General features: G+C 46.9%; 1 protein-coding gene across 7 annotated transcripts in view; it reads right to left on the reverse strand.

Annotated features, from left to right (window-relative positions):
• The window catches only part of UPRT (uracil phosphoribosyltransferase homolog), a 76,232-nt gene that overhangs the window by 16,445 nt on the left and 34,358 nt on the right, over positions 1 to 25,429 (reverse strand). For 4 of the 7 annotated variants that reach the window (XR_008555973.1, XM_054715449.1, XM_054715406.1 and 1 more), the window contains exon 3: positions 2,692 to 2,826. The exons of the other annotated variants lie outside the window; for them this stretch is intronic. Coding sequence is in view for 3 of the 4 variants with exons in the window: in XM_054715449.1 (XP_054571424.1) it covers positions 2,692 to 2,826 (135 nt within the window). In the remaining variant the exon portion in view is untranslated. The remainder of the gene's footprint in view (positions 1 to 2,691; positions 2,827 to 25,429) is intronic. 7 annotated transcript variants of the gene reach the window in all.

A 25,429-nucleotide genomic window follows, 5' to 3' on the forward strand; every position in this document is an offset into this window, starting at 1 on the left:
AATGACAGATGGAAATACACGTGTGCGATAGGCGCCAGTGAGAGCTTTATATGTATCTCGAATGCATGAGTCAACTTAGCCTTTTTACATAAATATATATATATATATATATATATATATATATATATATATATATACTAGAGGTAGAGGCCCGGTGCACAAAATTCGTGCACAGGGGGAGTGTGTCTCTCAGCCCAGCCTGCACTCTCTCCAATATGGGACCTCTCGAGGGATGTCCAACTGCCTATATAGGCCCGATCCAGGTAGGATTGGGCCTAAACGGGCAGTCGGACATCCCTCTCACAATCCAGGACTGCTGGCTTCCAATTGCTCGCCTGCCTGCCAGCCTGATCACCCCCTAAACACTCTCCTGCCAGCCTGATTGATGCCTAACTGCTCCCCTGCAAGCCTGTTTGCCCCTAACTGCCCTCCCCTGCAGGCCTGAGTCCCCCCCAACTGCCCTTCCCTGAAGGCCCAGTCACCCCCAACTTCCCTCCTCTGCTGACCTGGTCACCCCTAACTGCCCTCCCCTGCAGGCTTGATCGCCCCCAACTGCCCTCCCTTTCAGGCCTGGTTCCTCTCAATTGCCCTATCCTGCTGGCCATCTTGTAGCGGCCATTTGTGTCCACATGGGGGCAGCCATCTTTGATCACATGGGGGCAGCCACCTTGTGTGTTAGAGTGACAATCAATTTGCATATTATTCTTTTATTAGATAGGATTAGAGGCTCGCTGCATGAAATTCGTGAACTGGGTGGGGTGTTCCCTCAGCCTAGCCTGCACCCTCTCCAATGCAAGATGCTTCGGGGGATGACCTGGGGATTGGGCATATACCGGCAGTCTGACATCTCTCTCACAATCCAGGACCACTGGTTCCTAACTGCTCACCTGCCTGCCTGCATGATCACCCCTAACTTTGCCCCCTGCTGGCCTGCTGACCCCCAACTGCACCCACAGCCGGCCTAGTCACCCCAAACTGCCCCCCACACTGGCCTGGTCGCCCCTAACTGGCCCCTCTGCCATCCTGGTCGTCCCCTCACTGCCCTCTTTCCAGACTGGTCGCCCCCAACTGCCCCCCCTGCAGGCATGGTCACCCTACACAGCCTGCTGTTTGGTCATTTGGTCACATCTCACTAACCCGTTTGCCTGGTTGCCCCACGCAGCCTGCTGCTCGGTCATTTAGTAACCCCTCACTAACTCTCCTGCCGGCCTGTTCACCCCACGTAGCCTGCTGTTCAGTTGTGTGAGGGCATCCCGACAAATTTGCATATTACACTTTAATTAGTATAGACTAGAGGCCCAGTGCATGAAATTATGCACAGGTGGGGTTCGGTGGGCCCACCCCAATGGGGGCCCATCGGGAGAGGCCGGCCATGGGGTCTAACGCTGGAAGCTATAGCTTCCCCCCAGCTGGATCTAATTATACTTTAAGGATGGCCAAAAGAAAACCCATAACAAAACTGTTTTGCATTTCACATGCCATGAGATGAAGTTGTATATGTGTTATTTGCAAACGTTTATCAAGATGGATGATGGCCCTTGAATGATTTTTGCATTCTTCTCAGGGCTCTGCCCTCAGTTTCCCAATATGATCTTCATGTCTGTTTGTTTAAAAGTTTTCCTGTTTTTAAATGTGCCTACCCTTCGCTATTGCTTCTGGCAGCCTGTGGGTCCTCTTTGTCCCCCATTTTAAAGAGAGACTGATAGCTCACCTAATCTGCAAGGGACCACAATTTCACAAAATCCCCACCCAGCCTCTCTATATTCCTCAGCAAAGAGCAGCCGTCCCGTTAATGCTTCGGTCGCATTTTTGATAACTTGGAAGATCTTCTGGGGAAGCAAGCTGTAGAGGGAGAATTCCACACCTTGGCTGCAGTATTAGAAGAGCCCTCTAGAGACTCTGGTTGGGGATAGAAGGGACTGATAATTATTTCATTGTACTTTCACTAAATGTACATGCACCAGGGATCCAGACAGTCATTTAGGGATGTTTTGGTCACTCAGGGGCAGGACCAGGTGGGGCGAGGGGCTGTGGTTGGCTTGCCAGCCAGCCTTACCCCCGATCAGGGTGGGAGGGCCCACTCAGGGGTGGGGCCGGCTGGGCATTCTGCAGTTCAGTCGCTGGGCTTTTACTACATAGGACTAGAGGCCCAGCCTACACCATCTCCAATTGGGGACCCCTTGGGGGATGTCCGAATGCCGGTTTAGGCAATCTGGGACTGCTGGCTCCTAACTGCTCACCTGCCGGCCAGCCTGATCACCCCCAACTGCCCTCCCGTCCCGGCCTGGTTGCCCCCAACTGCCCTATCCTTCTGGCCTGATCTCACCTCCAAGAGCCCTCCCCTATGGGCCTGATCTCACCTCCAAGAGCCCTCCCCTGCTGGCATGATCTCATCCCAATGTTCCTCCCCTGCCGGCCTGATCTCACCACCAACTACCCTCCCCTCCCAGCCTGGTTGCCCTCAACTGCCCTCCCCTGCAGGCCTGATCTCACCCCCAACTGCCCTCCACTGCTGGCCAATTTGGTTCTGATTGGTCGGTTTCTAAGCCAGTCAGCATTAAAAGCTCTGCCTCCTAGGCAGCCATTGGCTCCCCACAGCACCCGGATTCGGTTCTGATTGGTCGGTTTCTATGACAGTCAGCGTCAAAAGCTCCACATCCTAGGCATCCATTGGTTCATCACAGCACCCACATTTGGTTCTGATTGGTCGGTTCCTATGCCACTCAGTGTCTCTGGGTCTATCCACGGGGCCTGATCAGAAAGGTGGGGCTGATCAGCAACTGTGGTGGAGGCCTGGAGAGAAATGGAGGCACGGCTGTAGCCATACTGGGAGAAAAAGAGAGAAGCAAATATTGACCAAAAGCTGCCACAGAGGTAACGGATCAGTCCCTGCTTCTCTCTTCAGGCATCTCTCTGGCCCTGATTTGCAGCCCCCTCAGCAGTCAGTTCTGGGGCACCACGCCTGCAGCAGAAGCAGTCAGTGCTGACTGCAGGACTGACTTCTGGTTGGATGAGCCTTGGTTGTTACTGGTCATTACGACCCAGGGTTTTTATATATTAGGATAGAATAAACTTGCTTAAGTAGACCTGCTTTCTGATTTAGCTAAACTTTTTCCAGCCCAGTGACGCACCCCAACTTCTCTTTCAGGTAATTGTAAGCAACACAGCAGTAATTATCAACATGAAACACATTACTACTGTAGATCATGCAGGGAGAAAAAAGGGTAAAATATTTAACTGAAGCAGTATTTGAATATATTCTGCACAGTGAGAAAACCTGAAATCATTTTCAAGGTATACCATTTCTTACTTCTTTTTTTAACCTTTTGCACTCAGATGTCGAGTGTGACTCGACATGGTTAGCATCGATAGCAGCTCTTTTTATACTCTTTGAATGTATCAATAATTTGAAATATAAAAAATCCAAATAAATAGGTTTGTATGAAAAGAAACTCCAGTTTTTTATTCTACTGCTGCACTTTGTAAAATCTGGGGTATTTAAAAAATTAAATCCCGAGTAGAATAAAGGAATTGAGAAAAAAGCGAGTGCAAAGGGTTAATTTTATTTTATTGTTTAAAGTATTACAAATAGAAGTACATATGTCTCCTTTTTATCCCCCATTGACTTAACCCTGGCTTGCCCTACCCCCCAGCACATGACCTCACACCACCACTCCCATGTCTTGTGTACATTGGTTATGCTTATATGCATGCATACAAGTCCTTCAGTTGACCTCTTACCTCACCCCCTCCAAACCCTCCCCAACCTTCCCGCTGTAATTTGACAGTCTGTTCAATGTTAATATACCTGTGTATCTCTTTTTCTTCAAGTTATAATGTTCTTTATTATCCATAAATGAGTAAGACCATGTGGTATTTTTCTTTCACTGCCTGGCTTAATGCTCTCCAGGTCCAAATGGTAAGAATTCCTTCATTTTTATAGCAGCGTAGTATTCCAATGTGTATATGTACCACAGTTTTCTAATCCAGGCATCTGCTAATGGGCATTTAGGCTGTTTCCAAATCTTAGCTATTGCAAATTGTGCAGCTATGAACATAGGGGTGCATATATCCTTTCTGGTTGGTGTTTCTGTTTTCTTAGTAAACATTCCTAGAAGTGGTATTACTGGGTCAAATGGCAGTTCCATTTTTAAATGTTTGAAGAAACTCCATACTGTTTACCACAATCACTGCACCAGTCTGCATTCCAACCAAAAGTTAAGGAGGGTTCCTTTTTCTCCGCATCCTCACCAACACTTGTCGTTTTTTGATTTGTTGATGACAGCCATTCTGACAGGTGTGAGATGGTAAAGCATTGATGTTTTGATTTGCATCTCTCAGATTGACTTTAAACATGTTTTCATATGTTTCCTGGCCTTCCTTCTGTCTTCTTTCAAAAACATTTTATTGAGATCCATTACCCATTTTTTGATTGGATTGTTTATCTTCCTTTTGTTAAGTTGCATGAGTTCCCTGTGAATGTTGGAGATTAAACCCTTATCAGTAATAACATTGGCAAATATATTCTCCCGTGTAGTGGGCTTTCTTGTTGTTTTGTTGATGGTTTTCTTTGTTGTGCAAAAGCTTTTTTTTTTATGTAGTCCCATTTGTTTATTTTCTCTTTAGTTTTCATTGCCATAGGAGGAGTATCAGTGAAGAAATTGCTTCAGCATATGTCTGAGATTTTGCTGCCTGTGTATTCCTCTAGTATATTTATGGTTTCCAGTCTTAAATTTAAGTCCTTTATCCAATTTGAGTTTATTTTTCTGTATGGTGTAAGTTGGTGGTCTAGTTTCATTTTTTTACATATGTCTGACCAATTTTCCCAACACCATTTATTGAAGAGACTGTCTTGACTGCATTGTATGTTCATGCCTCCTTTATCAAATATTAATTAAGCTTAGTGGTTTGGGTTGATTTCTGGATTCTCTATTTTATTCCATTGATCTATATATCAGTTCGTGTGCCAGTACCAGGCTGTTTTGAGAACAGTAGCTTTGTAATACACCTTGATATCTGGTATTGAGATCCCACCTACTTTGTTCTTCTTTCTCAGGATTGCTGCACCTATTCGGGGTCTTTTTTCATTCCAGATGAATTTTTGGAGTTCATTCCAGGTCTGTAAAATATAGCATTGGTATTTGAATGGGAAGTGCATTGGACCTATAGATTGCTTTGGGTAGTATGGACATTTTGACGATGTTGATTCTATCAATCCATGAACACGGTGTGTTATTCCATCTGTTTATGACTTCCTCTATCTCTTTTTTCAGTGTCCTGTAGTATTCCACGCATAGGTCTTTTACCTCCTTAGTTAAGTTTATTTCTAGGTATCTTCATTTTTTTTTTTTTTGGTGCAATGGTAATTGGGATTGCCTTTTTAGTCTCTCTTTCGATAAGTTCACTATTGGTGTATAGAAATGCCATAGATTCCTTGGCATTAATTTTGTATACTGCTACATTGCTGAATTCATTTATTAAGTCTAATAATTTTTTGATGGAGTCTTTATGGTTTTCTATGTACAGTATCATGTCATCTGAGAATAAGGACAGTTTTACTTCTTTTCCAATTTGGGTGCCTTTTATTTCTTCTTCTTGTCTTATTGCTTTGGATAGCACTTCCAGTACTATGTTGAACTGGACTGGTAAAAGCGGGCATCCCTGTCTTGTTCCTTTGCTTTGCAACACTTTGTATACTTCATTCCATTCCCTTCTAGCTTGATGTGTTTTTGTTGAGAAATCATTTGATAATCTAATGGGGGATCCTTTGTAGGTAATTCTCTGTCTCTCTCTTGCAGCCTTTAAGATGTTCTCTTTGTCGTTAACATTTGCCATTGTAATTTGGACGGGTCTTGGTGTGGGTCTTTTGGGATTCATCTTGCTTGGGACTCTCGTACTTGTGTAACTTTTTTCTTCCCCATATCAGGGAAGTTTTTTGTCATTATTTCTTCAAATAAATTTTCTAATCCTTGCTGCTCTTCTTGTCCTCCAGCAGCCCTATTATACGTATGTTATTTTGTTTTCAGACAATGTCCCAAAGGAACAATGGAAAACAAGGCTTTCCTCCTGCTTTTTAATTTTTTTCTCTAGTTGCTGTTCAGATTGGGCTTGTTACTGTACTTTATCGTCTAACTCACAAATTTGGTCCTCCACTTCTTCTAGTCTACCACTGAAGCCTTCCATGGTGTTTGTGATTGTAGCTATATCACTTTTGATTTCTTCCTGATTTTTGCATAGGTTGATTTTCTTGTCCATCTAGTGTTTGAACTGTATGACCATTACTCTGAATTCTTTTTCTGTCATGTTGTATGCTTCCATTTCACTTATTTACTTTCTTGGTAATTCCTCCTTTTCTTTTTTATGGGGATTGTTAGGTTGTCTCCCCATTCTGACTATCACCAGAAGGTTCAAATATCAAGTTGCGGGGGCTTGGGCCATGTGCAGTGGGAGCTTCGCACCCCCTGAGTGTCACTGAAGTGCTCTGACTCCAAGATGTGTGGCTGTCATGGGTTGGTGGGAGCCACGCTTGCCCAGGATCAGAGTCACAGATGTTTAATGTGGCAGCGTGTGCATACCTAGAATCAGGGACCCTGCTTGCACACCATGCTGAAACAGAGACCCCACTGGCATGTGCCAAAAATCAGAGTCCCCTGGCACGTGTCAGGAGTTAGTGACCCCCTGTGTCCATGCCTGGGATAGAGTATCAGAGTCTCTGTTGCTTGGTACAGTCTCACGCCAAGATTCAGGGTTCCTGTGTGTGCATGAACTAGGAATTGGAGTCACTGGCTCTTAGTGTGAATGTATTGGGAATCAGGGATTCCCAAGCACATGCGATGAGAAACATAGTCTAGTCACTGGTGCCCATTGCTGTGTCTTGCGTGGAGATTCGGGGTTCCTGATCTGCTTGGGAGACCGGGTTGCACAGTTGCACTGTGTCAGCAGGATGTCCACTCCTGCCCTGCGGAAAACAGCCTTCTGTGTGCACTTGCCCTGAATAAAAGTCAAGGGGCACTGCCGCCCAGTGTGGGTGTGGAGTCTGGTCATGCGGATGTGCAGTGAGGGAAACAAACTACCTGTGTCCATTTACCCAGGCTCGAATTCAGTGCTGCCCCCCTGTGTGGGCACGGGGTCTGATCGTGGGAAACAAACTCCCTTAGTTCGCACATTCAGGTTCAGATTCAGCGCAGCCTCCCCGCTTGGGTGCAGGGTCTGGACATGAAAAACAAACTCTCCGGGTTCACACCCCCAGGCTCAAATTCAGCACTGTCTCCCTGTGTGAGCACGGGATCTGTTCGCAGAAAACAAACCCCTGGAGTTCACACGTCCCGGTTCAAATTCAGCATAGCCTCCCTGCTTGGGTGCAAGGTCTGATTGTGGGAAGCAATCTCCCCGGGTTTGCATCCCCAGGCTCAAATTCAGTGCTGTCTCCCTGCATGGGCATAGGATCTGGTCACAGAAAAAATATCACCCCAAGGTCATGCACCTAGGCTCAAATTCAGCACAACCTCCCTGCCTGGGCTTGGAGTCTACAGGTGGGAAACAAACTCCCCGAGTTCACACGTCCGGGTTCAAATTCAGTGCTGCCTCCCTGCTTGGATGGAGGGTCTGGACATTGGAAATAAACTCCCCAGGTTCGTGCCCCCAGGCTCAAATTCAGTGCTGTCTCCCTGCATGGGCGTGGAGCCTGGGCATGGGAAACAAACTTCCCGTGTCCACACACCAAGGCTCAAAATCACGTAGAGCTGCCGTTGCTGTGTGTGGGCAGAAAGCTTGATTGTGCGGCCAAGGTCTGGCAGTTCCTGTGACACTGCTGTAGGGACGGCGGGAAAGGGGATTGGCTTTGTGAATCACAGAAATCTGCAGCCCGGGTACCTGGAATTTTGGTGTCCCTGAGTCTGCAGCTATGGTCGCAGGTCTTTTACCCAAGTGGCTGTAGGGTCCCAGTTTGCTACTGAGACCAGAATGGATGGTGGCGAGGCTAGGATCCTAGTCTCAAGCAGTTCTGTTCTTCAAGATGGCGTGGTCTCTGTGCCACCAGTGTCCCCCCTGGAGTGTTTGTGGTGGTAGCGGGGTTTGACATCTAACACTGCCCTGATTGGCAGCCCCTTGAAAGAACTGCAGGATCTAACTGTCCCTATTTCACTCACAGATGTCCACACACTCCTCTATCGCTCTTTGACTCACACACACTCTCCCTCCCTACCTTCTTGCCGGTCACCATCTTAAATACCCTTTAGACATTTTGAGTTTGTTTTCTTTATGGCAGTGGTTCTCAACCTTCCTAATGCTGCGACCCTTTAATACAGTTCCTCATGTTGTGGTAACCCCCAACCATAAAATCATATTCGTTGCTACTTCATAACTGTAATTTTGCTACTGTTATGAATCGTAATGTAAATATCTGATATGCAGGATGTATTTTCATTGTTACAAATTGAAAATAATTAAAGCATAGTGATTAAACACAAAAACAATATGTAATTATCTATTGTGAAATATTTATTTCTAATTACAAATAAATGAAATTTTGTCTTGAATAATGGTGTAGCATGGGTAACAGTCTTAATATAACAACAGTAAACTACATTGCTACATTTTGCGACAGTATGCTTAAAAAGCAAATGTCAGTGTGAAGGTTGAGATTGCTTCTTTCTCACCAGATCAGAAATTCTCGGGGCAGTCTTTGCAAGAGCACAACGAATATCATCTTCCACAACAAGTCTACTTCTGTATTTAGACTTGATAACCAACAAGCTGGAAAACCCTGTTTCACAAAGATATGTTGTTGGAAATGGAAGAAGAAGGTGCAGAACAGGATATGACTGCAAACACTTGATCCAGAATTTTGTAACTGGCATTGTAGAGAAATCAGTTCTCACTGCATCGCTGTTAATAAGTTCAATGAACTCCTCTTTTGTTGTCTCAGGAACATCTTCAACTTTGTGAATGGGCTTCTGACAAGTGCAAATGGGGTGTCAGATAGATTTGGAAAGTACAATGAAATTTCATCTGCAAGCATGTGCAAGTGTTATCTCACAGAAATTATCATTGTAATCCTTTTGTCTGGTTCAATGTCATGTTCCTCAAAGAAAGCAGGTAAGGTAGGCAACATGTAAATTTTATTTCCATCCAATTTTTTTTTGCCAAAGCTGAAGTTTCATATGCAATGATCGGATCTTTTCAGACAAATCAAGGCATGTTGCATTTGGTCCTTGAAGTGATAAATTTAACTCATTCAGGATGGCAAAGATGTCAACCAAGTAATCTATTTTCTGCAGTTCACTTTTATCACTGAAAAGTGCTTAGAGCTGGGGTCTTGCTTTCTGATTATAAAATGTTTTGAGTTCATCACGAAGCTCAAAAACACATTTAATAACTTTTCCTCTCGACAACCATTTCACTTCAGTGTGAAATAGAGCATTGTTCTGCGCATCCAACTCATTGCACAGTTACGAAAACAGTCAACTGCTTAAAGTGCTCGCCTTACATAATTGACAGAACTTATGATGCTTTTCATTACTAGTTGTAACTCTTGTGGCAACGTCTTCATCGCTAATATTTGCCGATGAATCATACAGTGAGTTCTAATGACTTTTGGTGACTCATTCAGTACCAAATGTTGAAATCCAGATCGACATCCTAGCATAGCTGGAGCACCATCTGTGCAAACACCACAAACCTTTTCCCAAGAGATCTTATGCTCTTTCAGAAATGAACCAACTGTGTCAAATACATAACATGCAGTAGCTGTCGATTCAAGAAGTTTGCAAAAAAGAAACTCATCTTTAAAGTCGCCATCATTAATATACCTCATGTAAGCCAATAACTGTGAACTGTTTACGTCTGTACATTCATCAAGCTGGATACTAAATATTGGAAGTGGAGCAGATTTAATTTCCTGAATTACCTGATCAAGAATATCAGCAGACATGTCATCTATTCTTCTGCAGACAGTGTCGTTAGATAAGGAAATTTCACTCAATTTCGTAACAAATTTGTCTCTGATCATAACTCAAACAATGTCTTTGGAAGCTGGCAATAGTAAATCCTCAGCAATGGTGTGAGGTTTCATAGCTCTGGCGATTCTGAGTGCCACCAAATATGAAGCTTGAATGGCTGCTACATTTTGTTTGAGGTACTGCCACCAGTGTCAAGTCTGGCTTTCTTGAGTCCATCAGCTTTGCTTCTAAAATAGTTGGTATCCTTTCCAGCAAAGCTTGGAGGCTTGCTATCAAAATGGCGTTTTAGTTTGTTCAGCTTCATAGATTCGACTGATAGAACTTCACAACAAATAACACATTGTGGTTTCTCAAATTCTGCTGTAATTATTGAGGTAAAACCATAATGTAAAAAATCCTCACTATATTTTCTTTTCTTAACGTTCTTCTCTACACGATCCATTGTCATGGGAAGGTTTGCTAATGAAAATAATATATAACAATAGCTTTAATAATACAAAAGAAGTTTCCTATGATTTACCATTCTCTGTGTTGTTTTTTTTACATACCTGTTACTATCACAAGGGGGCAGTATTCTCATCAACCACAGCTGAATATAAAAAGACCGATCAGCATCCAGATTAATTTCCCATGGTACAGATTATATTTTTTACAGTAGTTGATGATTTTACAGTACATGATTTTACATTTACCCAGTAATTATAATTCATGAAGTGTCGTTTTTCCTCGAATACTGCTGCTTTCAACAGAATAGCTGTTTTTAACAGAGTAGCTGCTTTCAACACAGCAGCTGCTCTCTACACAGTAGCTGCTCTCTACACATGTGTGACTGGTCAGCATAAGTACATTATGGCGCCAACCCTGTCACATACACCTGTATTTGTACAGGGTGTATGTGATGAGGTTGGTGCAATGATGTCATCATGGCAGGTACTCATTTGTGGGCGTATCTGCAGGTGGGTGGACCCACCTGGAGATGGATAGAGGAGCAGTGTCTCAGTTCCTAAGACTATTCGAAATACGTTTTTTCCAATGGTCTTAGGCGACCCCTGTGAAAGGGTCATTTGACCCCTAAAGGGGTTGCGACCCACAGGGTGAGAACCGCTGCTTTATGGTGTAAGTTGGTGACATAGTTTCATTTTTTTGCATTTATCTGACCAAATTTCCCAACACCATTTATTAAAGAGACTGTTTTGACTCCATTGGATGCTGTTGCATCCTTTGTCAAATATTAATTGAGTATAATGGCTTGGGTCAATTTCAGGGTCATTTATTCTGTTCCATTGGTCTATGTCTATTCTTGTGCCAGTATCAGGCAGTTTTGAGAACTGTGGCTTGGTAACATAGTGTTTTTTTTTTTAAATAAATCTTTATTGTTCAGATTATTACACTTGTTCCTCTTTTTTCCCCCCATAACTCACCTCCACCTGGTTCCCACCCAACCCTCTGCCCTTACTCCCCAACACTGTCCACATCCATAGATGTACGATTTTTGTGAGTTTCTTACCACACCCCCACAACCCCATCCTCCTGAGAACTGTCAGTCCACTCCCTTTATATGCCCCTGATTCCATTATATATACCACTTTATTCTGTTCATCAGATTTTTTATTCACTTGATTTTTAGATTCACTTGTTGATAGATATGTATTTGTTGTTCATAATTTTTATCTTTACCTTTCTCTTCTTCCTCCTCTTCTTAAAGAATATCATTCAGAATTTCATATAATACTGGTTTGGTGGTGATGAACTTTAGCTTTTTCTTATCTGTGAAGCTCTTTATCTGACCTTCAATTCTGAATGATAGCTTTGCTGGGTATAGTAATCTTGGTTGTAGGTTCTTGCTATTCATCACTTTGACTGTTTCTTGCCACTCCTGTCTGGCCTGCACAGTTTCTGTTGAGAACTCCGCTGACAATCGTATGGGTACTCCCTTGTATGTAACTAACTGTTTTTCTCTTGCTGCTTTTAAATTCTCTCTGTCTTTTGCTCTTGGCATTTTAATTATGATGTGTCTTGGTCTGGTCCTCTTTGGATTCCTTTTGTTTGGGGTTCTCTGCACTTCCTTGACTTGTAAGTCTATTTCTTTCACCAGGTAGGAGAAGTTTTCTGTCATTATTTCTTCAAATAGGTTTTCAATATCTTACTTTCTCTCTTCTTCTGACAACCCCATAATTCGAATGTTGTTATGCTTGACGTTGTCTCAGAGACTCCTTACACTACCTTCATAATTTGGGATTCTTTATTCATTTTGTTTTTCCAGTTGGGTGTTTTTTGCTTCTTTGTATTTCAAATCTTTGACTTGATTCTTGGGATCCTCTAATCTGCTGTTGGATCTCTGTATATTATTCTTTATTTCAGTCAGTGTATGCTTAACCCTTTGCACTCGCTTACTTTTTTCTCGATTCCTGCTACCGATGCTAACTGTGTCGAGTCACACTCGACATCCGAGTGCAAAAGGTTAATTTCTAGTTAGTCCTTTTTCATATCCATGTAGATATCACTAAATTTATCAGAGGTTTCTAGAAGATCCTTGAGTAACTGTATAACCGTGGTTTTGAACTCTATATCCTGTAGTTTGCTTTCCTCCATTTCTTTCATTTGTGACCTGTTTGTTTGTCTCCGCATTTTGGCTGCTTCCCTGTGTTGATAGAGTGGCTTTGTGTGCTGGGTGTCCTATAGGGCCCAGTGGATCACCCTCCCAAATTACCTGAGGTGGACACTCTTGGTGCACCCCTTTGTGGGCTGGGTGCACAGTCTTGTTGTAGTTAAGCCTTGATTGTTGTTGGTATCACTGGGAGGAATTGACCTCCAGGCCAATTGGCTGTGAGGATCAGTTGTGTCTATGATGGGAGGACTTATGTGCTGGAGACACCCTTATAGGGCAAGACTTGCTTCAGTGGGGCTTTGGTGCTCACTGAGTCTGACCCCTGAGTGTCCCTTATGGATCTGAGGAGTTGTAATCTGGATGGTCCCACTCTGACCACTGGGTACAGTGGCTCTTGGATCTCCAAGGAGGTGCTAATTTAGCCTCTGCCTGAGGCCACCCTGCAGGAGCTACAGAGAGATCTGCACATACCTCTTCTTTGTTTGGAGTTTGGAGGTGCCCAGATGAGGCCCACTTGTGAAGCAATGCAAGCTGCTGTGGAGCCTTAGGTGTTCTTTTGGGAGTTCTGGGGTTCTCTAACCCAGCTGCAGTTCTCTGACCCAGCTGCAGTTTGTTATTTTAGATTGCAAAAGGCCAGGCCATTCATATGCAAAAGCCTCTGCACACAGCTTGGGTGGAGTTGTAAATTAGGTGTGGCAGGGTCTCAGGGAATCACCAGGATGGAGCAAACAGCAAAGGCTGACCATAAATGCTGCTCTAAGAGGCCCTCATATCTCAGTGTCCCATGTTAATCACTGCAAGCACCTCTGAGAGAAAGCCACCCTTGTGTTCCGGCCTGATGCCAGACAGTTCAGTTCCTCCCTGTATGAGTCTGGGTCCCCAGAGTCTCGCCAGGAACTGGCGTTCAGTACAGTGAGGAGATTGTGTCTCCCTCCTGATTGAAAAAGACAACCGTGTCCTCAGTTGCCAGCCCCTTTCCGCATGTGCTCACCACCGTACATCTGTACTTCACTTCCGCACCTCCTCTGAGTCACAGTGTGCTTTTCTCTTTCTTTCTAGTTGTAGAATTTCCACTAAGACAGCCTTCCTGTGGTTCTGGATGATGTCTGTTTTGTCTTTTAGTTATAGTTTTTAAGTGGTTGTGCAAGGCAGCAAGTTCAGGTGTTTACCTATGCCGCATCTTGGTTTCTCCTGGTAATATGGTTTGATGTCTGGTATTGTGATCCCACCAACTTTGTTCTTCTTTCTCAGAATAGCTGTGGCTATTTGGGGTCTTTTTTTTATTCCAGATGAATTTTTGGAATTTGTTCTAGATCTTTGAAATAACCCATTTGTATTTTAATAGATTATTGCATTGAACCTATAGATTACTTTCGTTAGTATGGACATTTTAACCATGTTGATTCTACCAATCCATGAACATGGTATGTTCTTCCATTTGTTTATGTCTTCCGCTACTCTTTTCAAGACCCGCAGTTTTGAGGAAAAAGATGGCGACCAGCAGGTAGGTAGGGAGGGTGAGTGTGTGATCGAGTGAAGGAGTGACAGAGGTGTGTGTGGACGTGTGTGGCTGTGTGTGTGAATGAAATAGGGACAGTTGGACCCTGCAATTCTTCCAGGGGGCATCCAATCCAGGCAGTCCTGGTTGGGAAGACCCCACGGCTGCTGAAAACACTCCAGGGAGGACACCAGTGGCACAGAGACCCCGCCATTTTAAGAACGGAACTGCAAGAGACTAGAATCCTAACCTTACCACCACCTAGTCTGGTCTCGGAAGCAAACCTGGTCACTACAGCCACTCTGGTAGGTGACCTGCCATCCCAGCAGCAGAAGCACAAACCCTGAGACCTCCATCTGCAAAAGTGCGCCTCTGAGGGCGGTAAGTGCAACCTCCCCTTCCCCAGTGCCGGAGCTCAGGACACGCTGAGTCCCCAGCCCATAGGCACCCGGGCACTCCACTGCCCAGGCAGTGCTGGGGAACCACTGAGAGCCACTGAGGGGGTGATTCTGCACAGTCAAGGGTGCGCGGCCCTACAGTGGTATCTCTGAACTGCCTCTTCCTAAATAACTGCCCAGGGACACCCCTGCGGTGCAACTTCAGTGCCAGGGGGCTTCAGAGCTTTGCGCCGGAGGGCACGCCACCAGTTCGAGCACACTCCAGGGCTGGCAAACTCAGGCCCACAGCAGGGGAAGGCACCCTGAGCCCACATATCCAAGGGTCCTCTGGAAAGCTGCTTTGGGCCCCTGCTGGGCATGATTCTGTACAGGCAAGGGCGCGCTGCCCAACAGCAGAAAATCTGAACTCCTTTCTCCTGAATAACTTCCCACATACACCCTACCTGTTCAACTTCAGTGCCAGAGTCTCTCAAATTGCGTCAGAGGTGTGCGCCAGCGGGCGCACCACCAGTTCGCGCACACTCCAGGGCTGGCAAACTCAGGCCCACAGCAGGGGAAGGCACCCTGAGCCCATATATCCACAGGGTCCTCTGAGGAGCTGCTTTGAGCCCCTGCTGGGTGTGATTCTGTACAGGCAAGGGCGCGCTGCCCCACAGCAAAAACTCTGAACTCCTTTCTCCTGAATAACTTCCCACATACACCCTAGCTGTCTAACTTCAGTGCCAGATTCCCTCAATGTGCGTCAGGGCAGTGCGCCTGCAAACACACCTCCACAGAAGGGAATATACAACAGGCAGGCACCCTGAGCCCATCTACACACAGGGTGCTAATGGGAGCCACTGGGAGATCTCCCAACAGACGGTTCCTGGGTGCCACTGTGAGTTCCCACTGGACACGCGCGATTTCAACTAAGGGTGCAAGACAGCAAAAACTGGGACACTCCACTCCAAAGCTGCTGACTTTTAGACACCACAGTTGTGCCTCTCAAGCTTCCAGGCCTACATCAAGAGAACCCAAGTAGCTCAAGTAGGGAGCTACACTAGATTACCAAGCCCAGGAGAACTGAGAGATTATACCAGTAGCACCATCACCAAAAGATCCTGGGGAGCAAAGCAATTGGAACTACAATTAAAACATTACAGGAAAACATGGGGAGACAGAAAGGAAATTTTCAAAGGAAGGAACGGGAAGAATCACCAGAAAGGGAGTTAAATGAACTTGAGGCTAGCAGCTTAACAGAGAAAGAATTCAGAGTATTCGTTATAAGGATGTTTAAACGAATGGATGACAAATACACACAACTCAATGAGAGCTATAAGGAGCTGAATGAAAATGTCACCAACATGAAAAGAAACCAAGAGGAGATGAAGAACAACATAGCTGCAATAAAGAACACAATGGAAGGCTTAAAGAGTAGAGTAGAAGAGGCTGAGGACCGCATCAGCGAATTAGAAGACAAGGTAGGAAAAAACACACAAACACAGCAGCAATTGGAAAGAAGACTTAAAAAGCAAGAGGAGGAGAAACCAAGATGGCGGCATAGGTTAAACACCTAACCTGCAGCCGGGCACAACAATTTCAAAAATACAACTAGAGGTCAGAACGGACATCGTCCAGAACCACAGGAAAGTTGGTGGACTGAAATGCCCACAGCTGGGGGGAAGGAGAAGGCCACGGGGACAGTCGGGGAAGCCGTAAAAGCCTGAGGTATGGAGAAACGGGCGGAGACACGAACACACGCGCCTGCGGGGAGGATGGAACCGGAGAGGAGGGGGCGGCTGATGACCTGGCCGGAGTTCACTGGCAGGAAGGAGATAAAGGCTCCGGAGTGCACTGAGCACCGGCTCCGATTGCACTGAACCCCATTCCGGGCGAAACCCTGGGAAACTCACTCACTTTCGCAACTCCGCCGCCCCCGCAGGCCGCCCGGCCCGGGACGCTGGGGACGCCGCCGCAGCGGCGGCGCCCTGAGCCCGGCGGCCTCCCAGCACCCGTCCCCGCCGCGCAGCCCCCGCGCGCCTGGTCCCGCGGGCCGCGCGCCCCACACACCGGACGGAGGCCCGGGCGCCCTCTCCGTGCACCTCCCGGCGGCGCTAGACTTCAGTAGAGTTGACTGAATTCAAGGGATTAAAAAGTATAAATTGGGGGGACGCCGCGGCGGCGACGTCCGGAACACGGTGATGGCGGTGCCTGGAGCTCGGAGGCCGCCCAGCGCCCGTCCCAGCCGCACAGCCCTCGCGCGCCTGGTTCCGCGGGACGCGCGCACCGCGCACCGGACGGAGGCCCGGGCGCCCTTTCCGTGCACCTCCCGGTGGCGCTAGACTTCAGTAGAGTTGACTGAATTCAAGGGATTAAAAAGTATAAATTGGGGGGACGCCGCGGCGGCGACGTCTGGAACACGGTGATGGCGGTGCCTGGAGCTCGGAGGCCGCCCAGCGCCCGTCCCAGCCGCACAGCCCTCGCGCGCCTGGTTCCGCGGGACGCGCGCACCGCGCGCCGGACGGAGGCCCGGGCGCCCTTTCCGTGCACCTCCCGGCGGCGCTAGACTTCAGTAGAGTTGACTGAATTGAAGGGATTAAAAAGTATAAATTGGGGGGACGCCGCAGCGGCGACGTCCGGAACACGGTGATGGCGGTGCCTGGAGCTCGGCGGCCGCCCAGCGCCCGTCCCAGCCGCGCAGCCCTCGCGTGCGCCTGGTTCCGCGGGACGCGCGCACCGCGCACAGGACGGAGGCCCGGGCGCCCTTTCCGTGCACCTCCCGGCGGCGCTAGACTTCAGTAGAGTTGACTGAAATGAAGGGATTAAGAAGTACAAATTGAGAAGTTTGAAAAAGATGGTGGCGGAGGTTAAAGGCTGTTCTGTTGCCTCGCACCCAGCGAAATCGGAGGGGATGAGGTGTGGAGGTGCGTGGGTCTGGCTGGTGGCGGGGGAAAGGGGCTTTTGTTCCAAACCTAAGGGAGATTAGCTCTCCATCACCCTGAAACCCATCTTCTGGCGAACCCCGGGAGACCCAGATGCCTGCGGGGAGAGGCGGGACTCTTGCAGAGGTGCGCCCAGCAATCAGTGTTTGCTGCGCTGGAGTGCGGAACGAGGGGACTTAGATACATGGAAGGCAGAAGGACCAGACTCACAGCCATCGAGGCTCGCCGCACCATGGCCTGTTGGCGCCCTGAGACCCCGCCCCGCCCTGGGACCCGCCCCGCATGTTTTGAAGACCTGTCCCGCAAGTCTTGCAGGCACACCTGCGCCCCAAGCAATGGCTTATGCATGTGGGTGGCCTGCCCTCTGGCAGCGGACCAGATGATCTGCTGTTCTAGTCGGACTGCTCCAGGGCCACTCAGACAGGAGGAAGAAACTACAGTTTTTGCTGTAATCCTTGCTGAGTGCCTAAGGCAGTAGCTGATCTACACCCCATTGGAGACCCAGAAACGAGGGCATCTAGTGGTCTGTGGGAGATGACACCAGATTTCAACCACGTGCATAAGGGACACATTCAACGGGAATATTCAGTGAGCGCCAAAGCTTTGCTGCACCAAGACCCGGCCCATAAACGTGTCTCCTGCACAGCAACTCTTCCTTTATAGACAAAGAGAGCCCCCCCAGTGACACCAACAACAATCAAGACTTAACTATACAAAGGAGGACCAAGATGGAGGCATAGGGCGGAAGCCTGATTGTTGCCTACCACAACAACTTTGAGACTACGACAAGAGAGCAGAGCAGACACCATCCAAGACCACCATAGGGCTGGCTGAGTAGATGCTCTACAACTAGAATAAAAGAGGGGTATGTGGGATGATGCTGATGCCGGTGACCCAAAGACCACACTTTAAGAACTACAGCTCAGGCGACACAAAAGAACTATGGCTCAGGCGATACAACAGCGGCCTGGAACGTGCTCGGCGCAGTTCCCCCGGCGGTCTCCGGCTGAGGGGACGGCTCCACTGGCAGCCAAGCACGGACAGACGAGCCCCTATGAGACATGGGGTGGGAGACTCCGCGCTTGCTGACCTCTGAGTCCGTCAAGAATCTCAACGCCCCGGAAGCGGCCAGGTGCGCATGCTCGGCGACCGGCCACCGATGCAGACCCAAGGGCCGACGCAGCGACGCCAGACTGGCCCACCGCCATGCACCGGGTGCACCGGAGCTTCGCCGAGCCGCCGCCCGACGAGTTCTGCAGCAGCCATACTGGAGCTCTGGAAGGATGGCCAGGGGAATTGCTGAGGGGGGATTGACCGGCAGGAATTGGGATCGGGAAGACGGGGCCCCGCTGAGACCCGGGTGCGGGTGGGGTTGCGCGCCTCTGGACTCGGGTGTGGTCACACGCCTCTGGGTATAAGTGAGGCCTCACGTCCCTGGGTCTAGGTGAGGCCACATGCCCCTGGGTCCAGGTGAGGCCGGACTCCGGGTCCGGGTGAGGCCAAGTGCCCCTGGACCCGGATGACGCTGGATCCTGTGCCCAGGCGAGGCCAAGCGCCCCTGGGTCTGGGAGAGCCCACACACCCCTGGGTCCAGGCGAGACCATGTGTCCCTGGATCCGGGTGAGGCTGCGTGCACATAGGCCCGGGTGAGCCCAAGTGGCCCTGGGTCTGAGAGTGGCCAAGCATCCCTGGGTCCGGGAGAGACCATGTGTCCCTGGATCCGGGTGATGCCCTGTGCACCTAGGCCCGGGTGAGCCCAAGTGGCCCTGGGTCGGGGAGAGGCCAAGCATCCCTGGGTCCGGGTGAGACCATGCGTCCCTGGATCTGGGTGAGGCCTCGTGCACCTAGGTCCGGGTGAGCCCAAGTGGCCCTGGGCCTGGGAGAGGCCAAGCGTCCTGGGTCCGGGTGAGACCATGTGTCCCTGGATCGGGATGAGGCCTAGTGCACCTAGGCCCGGGTGAGCCCAAGTGGCCCTGGGTCTGGGAGAGGCCAAGCGTCCCTGGGTCCGGGTGAGACCATGCGTCCCTGGATCCGGGTGAGGCCCTCGTGCACCTAGGCCCAGGGTGAGCCCAAGTGGCCCTGGATCTGGGAGAGGCCAAGCGTCCCTGGGTCCGGGTGAGACCATGCGTCCCTGGATCTGGGTGAGGCCTCGTGCACCTAGGCCCGGGTGAGCCCAAGTGGCCCTGGGTCTGGGAGTGGCCAAGCGTTCCTGGGTCTGGGTGAGACCATGTGTCCCTGGATCCGCGTGAGGCCTCGTGCATCTAGGCCCGGGTGAGCCCAAGTGGCCCTGGGTCTGGGAGAGGCCAAAGCGTCCCTGGGTCCGGGTGAGACCATGTGTCCCTGGATCCGGGTGAGGCCTCGTGCACCTAGGCCCGGGTGAGCCCAAGTGGCCCTGGGTCTGGGAGAGGCCAAGCGTCCCTGGGTCCGGGTGAGACCATGTGTCCCTGGATCCGGGTGAGGCCTCGTGCACCTAGGCCCGGGTGAGCCCAAGTGGCCCTGGGTCTGGGAGAGGCCAAGCGTCCCTGGGTCCGGGTGAGACCATGTGTCCCTGGATCCGGGTGAGGCCTCGTGCACCTAGGCCCGGGTGAGCCCAAGTGGCCCTGGGTCGGGGAGAGGCCAAGCGTCCCTGGGTCCGGGTGAGACCATGTGTCCCTGGATCCGGGTGAGGCCGCGTGCACCTAGGCCCGGGTGAGCCCAAGTGGCCCTGGGTCTGGGAGAGGCCTAGCGTCCCTGGGTCCGGGAGAGACCATGTGTCCCTGGATCCAGGTGAGGCCTTGTGCAACTAAGCCCGGGTGAGGCCACGTGCCCCTGGGTCTGGGAGAGGCCAAGCGTCCTTGGGTACGGGTGAAGCCAGATCCTGGGTCCGGGTGAGGCCGTGCGCCCCTCGATCCATCCGGGTGAGGCTGGGTCCCAGGCCCGGGTGAGACCACGCGCCCCTTGGGTATGGGTGAGGCCACGTGCCCCTTAGTCCAGGTGACGCCGTGCCCCTGGGATCGGCCGAGACCAAACCAGAGGGAGTCAGACCTCCATTACCACCATTTGTCCACCATCCAGAGCTGAGGGGTCAGTGCTGACATGTACACATAAGGAACTACTGGACATCGAAATTGGGTCTCAAAAGAACTGTTGGTCCAGGGGGAAGCTCGCTACAGATTGATTCATTTGCCTGTCAGCATAAATATTATTGCTCGTCTCACATTCAGTTCTTATTAGTATATATCTAGTGACATTTGATCTCGTTCATCTAGAGGAAATGAGGAACAACATAGACTGAGGAACAAGAACAGAACCAGAAGCAAGGAGGCATCGATCGGACTATCGGGCCTCAGAGGGAGGATAGGGGAGGGGAGGGGGAGGGTGGGGGGAGGGGGAGAGTTCAACCAAAGGACCTGTATGCATGCATATAAGCCTATCCAACGGTTAAGTTCAACAGGGGATTGGGGCATGCGTGGGGAGAGGGGTGGGATGGGAATGGGGGGATGAGGACAAATATGTGACACCTTAATCAATAAAGAAATTAAAAAAAATAAAATAAAATAAAAATAAAGAAGGAAAAAAAAAAAAAGCAAGAGGAGAGCCTAAGGGAGCTTCGGGACAACACAAAACAAAACAACCTTCGAATAATAGGGATAAAAGAAGGAGAGGAAGAGAAGCAAGGAATAGAGAACCTATTAGAAGAAATAATGACAGAAAACTTCCTTGATATTGCCAAGAAAAAAACACACAAGTCTAAGCACATGGTGTGCCAATAAAGATGAACCCCAAAAGACTGACACGAGGACACATCATAATTAAACTGGCAAACATCAATGACAAAGCAAGAATCTTAAAGGCTGCCAGAGAGAAACAGAAAGTTACCTACAAGGGATCTCCTATCAGAATATCAACTGATTTCTCAACAGAAACACACCAGGCCAGAAGGGAATGGAATGAAATATACAAAGTGATGCAAAACAAGGGACTGAATCCAAGAATACTATACCCAGCAAGGCTATCATTCAAAATTGAAGGTAGAATCAGAAGCTTCACAGACAAAAAAGGGCTAAGAGAGTTCATCACTACCAAACCAGCAATGCAAGAAATGCTAAAGGGGCTGCTGTAAAAAGAAGAAAGAGAAAGGCAAGAAAAAACACAAACACTAAGGAAAAATATGTCAACAAACAGGTACTTATCAATAATAACAGTAAACGTAAATGGATTAAATGCACCAATCAAAAGACACAGGGTAGCTGAATAGATAAGAAAACATGACCCATATATTTGCTGTCTACAAGAGACCCACCTTAGAGCAAAAGACTCACACAGACTGAGAGTGAAGGGATGGAAAAACATTTTTCAGGCAAATGGAAAGGAGAAAAAAGCTGGGGTTGTGATACTTATATCAGATAAAATAGACATCAAAGTAAAGGCTTTAATAAGAGATAAGGAAGGCCACAACATAATACTAAACGGAGCAATCCAGCAAGAAGATATAACTCTGGTAAACGTATATGCACCCAACGCAGGAGCGCCCAAATACATAAAAAATCTGCTGGAAGACATCAAGGGAGAGATCAACATCAATACAATCATAGTAGGGGACTTTAATACACCACTGACATCAATGGATAAATCCTCTGGACAAAAAATCAGCAAAGAAACAGCAATTCTAAATGACACACTAGATCAGATGGACCTAATTGACATCTTCAGAGTATTTCACCCCAAAGCCAGGGAATATACGTTCTTCCCAAGTGCACATGGGACATTCTCAAAAACAGACCACATATTGGGTAACAAGCAAAGTCTCCCCAAATTCAAAAAGATTGAAATCATATCAAGCATTTTCTCAGACCACAATGGCATAATATTAGAAATAAACTACAATAAAAACATTCCAAAAAATTCAAACACTTGGAAACTGAATAGCATGCTACTAAACAATGATTGGGTTATCAATGAGATCAAAGAAGAAATTAAAAACATCCTGAAAACTAATAACAATAAAAATACAACATTGCAAAACCTATGGGACACAATGAAAGCAGTCCTGAGAGGCAAATGTATAGCTCTACAGGCCTACCTCAAAAAACAAGAAAAAATGTTAATAGATCATCTATCTCAACAACTCAAAGAATTAGAAAGGGAGCAACAAGAAAAACCCACAGTGAGCAGAAGAAAGGAAATAATAAAGATCAGAGTAGAAATGAATGACATAGAGACCAAAAAAACAATATACAAGATCAATAAAACCAAGAGCTGGTTCTTTGAAAGAATAAACAAGATTGATGAACCTCTAGCCAGGCTAACCAAGAAACAAAGAGAGAGGACCCAAATAAACAAAATCAGAAATGAAAGAGGTGAAATAACAACAGACCCCACAGAAATACAAAGGATTGTCAAAAAATACTATGAACAACTCTACTCCAACAAACTAGACAACCTGGAGGAAATGGACACATTCCTAGAAAAACACAACCTTCCAAAACTTACTCAGGAAGAGACTAAAAATCTCAATAGGCTGATAACTGTGGAAGAAATTGAAGAAGTTATCAAAAAGCTTCCAGCAAACAAAAGCCTGGGGCCAGACGGCTTCACAGGGGAGTTTTATAAAACATTTAAGGAAGAGCTAAAACCTATCCTCCTCAGACTATTCCAGAAAATTCAAGAAGAAGGAACATTTCCAAGCTCCTTCTATGAAGCCAGCATCACCCTAATATCAAAACCAGGTAAAGATAACACAATGAAGGAGAATTACAGACCAATATCCCTCATGAACATAGATGCCAAAATCCTCAACAAAATTCTAGCAAATCAAATCCAGCAATACATCAGAAAGATCATACACCACGACCAAGTAGGATTTATCCCTGGGATGCAAGGATGGTACAATATTCGCAAATCAATAAATGTGATACATCACATAAACAAATTGAGAGATAAAAACCATATAGTCATATCAATTGATGCAGAAAAAGCATTTGACAAAATCCAACACCCTTTCTTGATAAAAACTCTCAGCAAGCTGGGAATAGAAGGATCATACCTCAACATAATTAAAGCCATATATGAAACCCACAGCCAACATCATACTCAATGGGCAAAAACTAAAACCATTTCCCCTAAGAACAGGAACAAGACAGGGATGCCCACTCTCACCACTCCTGTTCAACATAGTGTTGGAAATACTAGCCATTGCAATCAGACAAGAAGAAGAAATAAAAGGCATCCAAATTGGAAAAGAAGAAGTAAAACTCTCCTTATTTGCAGATGACATGATACTGTACATAGAAAACCCTAAAGACTCCATCAAAAAATTATTAGACTTAATAAATGAATTTGGCAGTGTAGCAGGATACAAAATAAATGCTAAGAAATCTATGGCATTTCTATACACCAATAATGAACTTACAGAAAGAGAGACTAAAAAAGCAATCCCATTTACTATCACACCAAAAAAATTAAGATACCTAGGAATAAACTTAACTAAGGAGGTAAAAGGCCTATACGCAGAAAACTACACAACACTGAAAAAAGAGATAGAAGAAGACATAAACAGATGGAAGAACATACCATGTTCATGGATTGGTAGAATCAACATCATCAAAATGTCCAAAGCAATCTATAATTTCAATGCACTTCCCATGAAAATACCAACGGCGTACTTCACAGACCTAGAACGAACTTTCCAAAAATTCATCTGGAATAAAAAAAGACCCCAAATAGCCACAGCAATCCTGAGAAAGAAGAACAAAGTAGGTGGGATCTCCATACCAGATTTCAAGCTGTATTACAAAGCCACTGTTCTCAAAACTGCCTGGTATTGGCACAAGAACAGACATATAGATCAATGGAATAGAATAGAGAACCCAGAAATAGATCCAAATCACTATTCTCAATTAATATTTGACAAAGGAGGCATGAACATACAATGGAGTCAAGACAGTCTCTTCAACAAATGGTGTTGGGAAAATTGGGCAGATCATGCAAAAAACTGAAACTCGACCACCAACTTACACCATACACAAAAATAAACTCAAAATGGATCAAGGACTTAAACATAAGACAGGAAACCATAAAAATACTAGAGGAATCTACAGGCAGAAAAATCTCTGACATATGCCAAAAGAACTTCTTCGCTGATACTGCTCCTAGGGCAATGGAAGCTAAAGAGAAAATTAACAAATGGGACTACATCAAAATAAAAAGCTTTTTCACAGCAAAGGAAACCATCAATAAAACAACAAGAAAGCCCACTACATGGGAGAACATATTTGCCAATGATATCAACGATAAGGGTTTAATCTCCAACATTTACAGGGAACTCATGCAGCTTAACAAAAAGAAGATAAACAACCCAATCAAAAAATGGGCAATGGACATAAATAGACACTTTTCGAAAGAAGACAGAAGGAAGGCCAAGAGACATATGAAAACCTGCTCTAAATCACTAATCATTAGAGAGATGCAAATCAAAACAACAATGCGGTACCACCTCACACCTGTCAGAATGGCCATTATCAACAAGTCAACAAATGACAAGTGCTGGAGAGGCTGTGGAGAAAAAGGAACCCTCATGCACTGTTGGTGGGAATGCAGACTGGTGCAGCCACTGTGGAGAACAGTATGGAGTTTCCTTAAAAAACTAAAAATAGAACTCCCATTTGACCCAGTGATCCCACTTCTAGGAATATATCCCAAGAAACTGGAAACATCAAGCAGAAAGGATATATGCACCCCTATGTTCATAGCAGCACAATTCACCATAGCTAAGATTTGGAAACAGCCTAAGTGCCTATCAGCAGATGAGTGGATTAAAAAACTGTAGTACATCTACACAATGGAATACTATGCTGCGGTAAAAAAGAAGGAGCTCTTACCATTTGCAACAATATGGATGGAGATGGAGAACATTATGCTTAGTGAAATAAGCCAGGCAGAGAAAGATAAATATCACATGAGCTCACTCATTTGTGGAATATAATGAACAACATAAACTGATGGGGAGAAAATAGATCCAGAAACAGACAAACATCAATCAGAACGTCAAACCTCAGGGAAGAAAT

This window comes from Eptesicus fuscus, chromosome 1, assembly GCF_027574615.1.
Source record: "Eptesicus fuscus isolate TK198812 chromosome 1, DD_ASM_mEF_20220401, whole genome shotgun sequence".
NCBI lineage: Eukaryota > Metazoa > Chordata > Mammalia > Chiroptera > Vespertilionidae > Eptesicus > Eptesicus fuscus.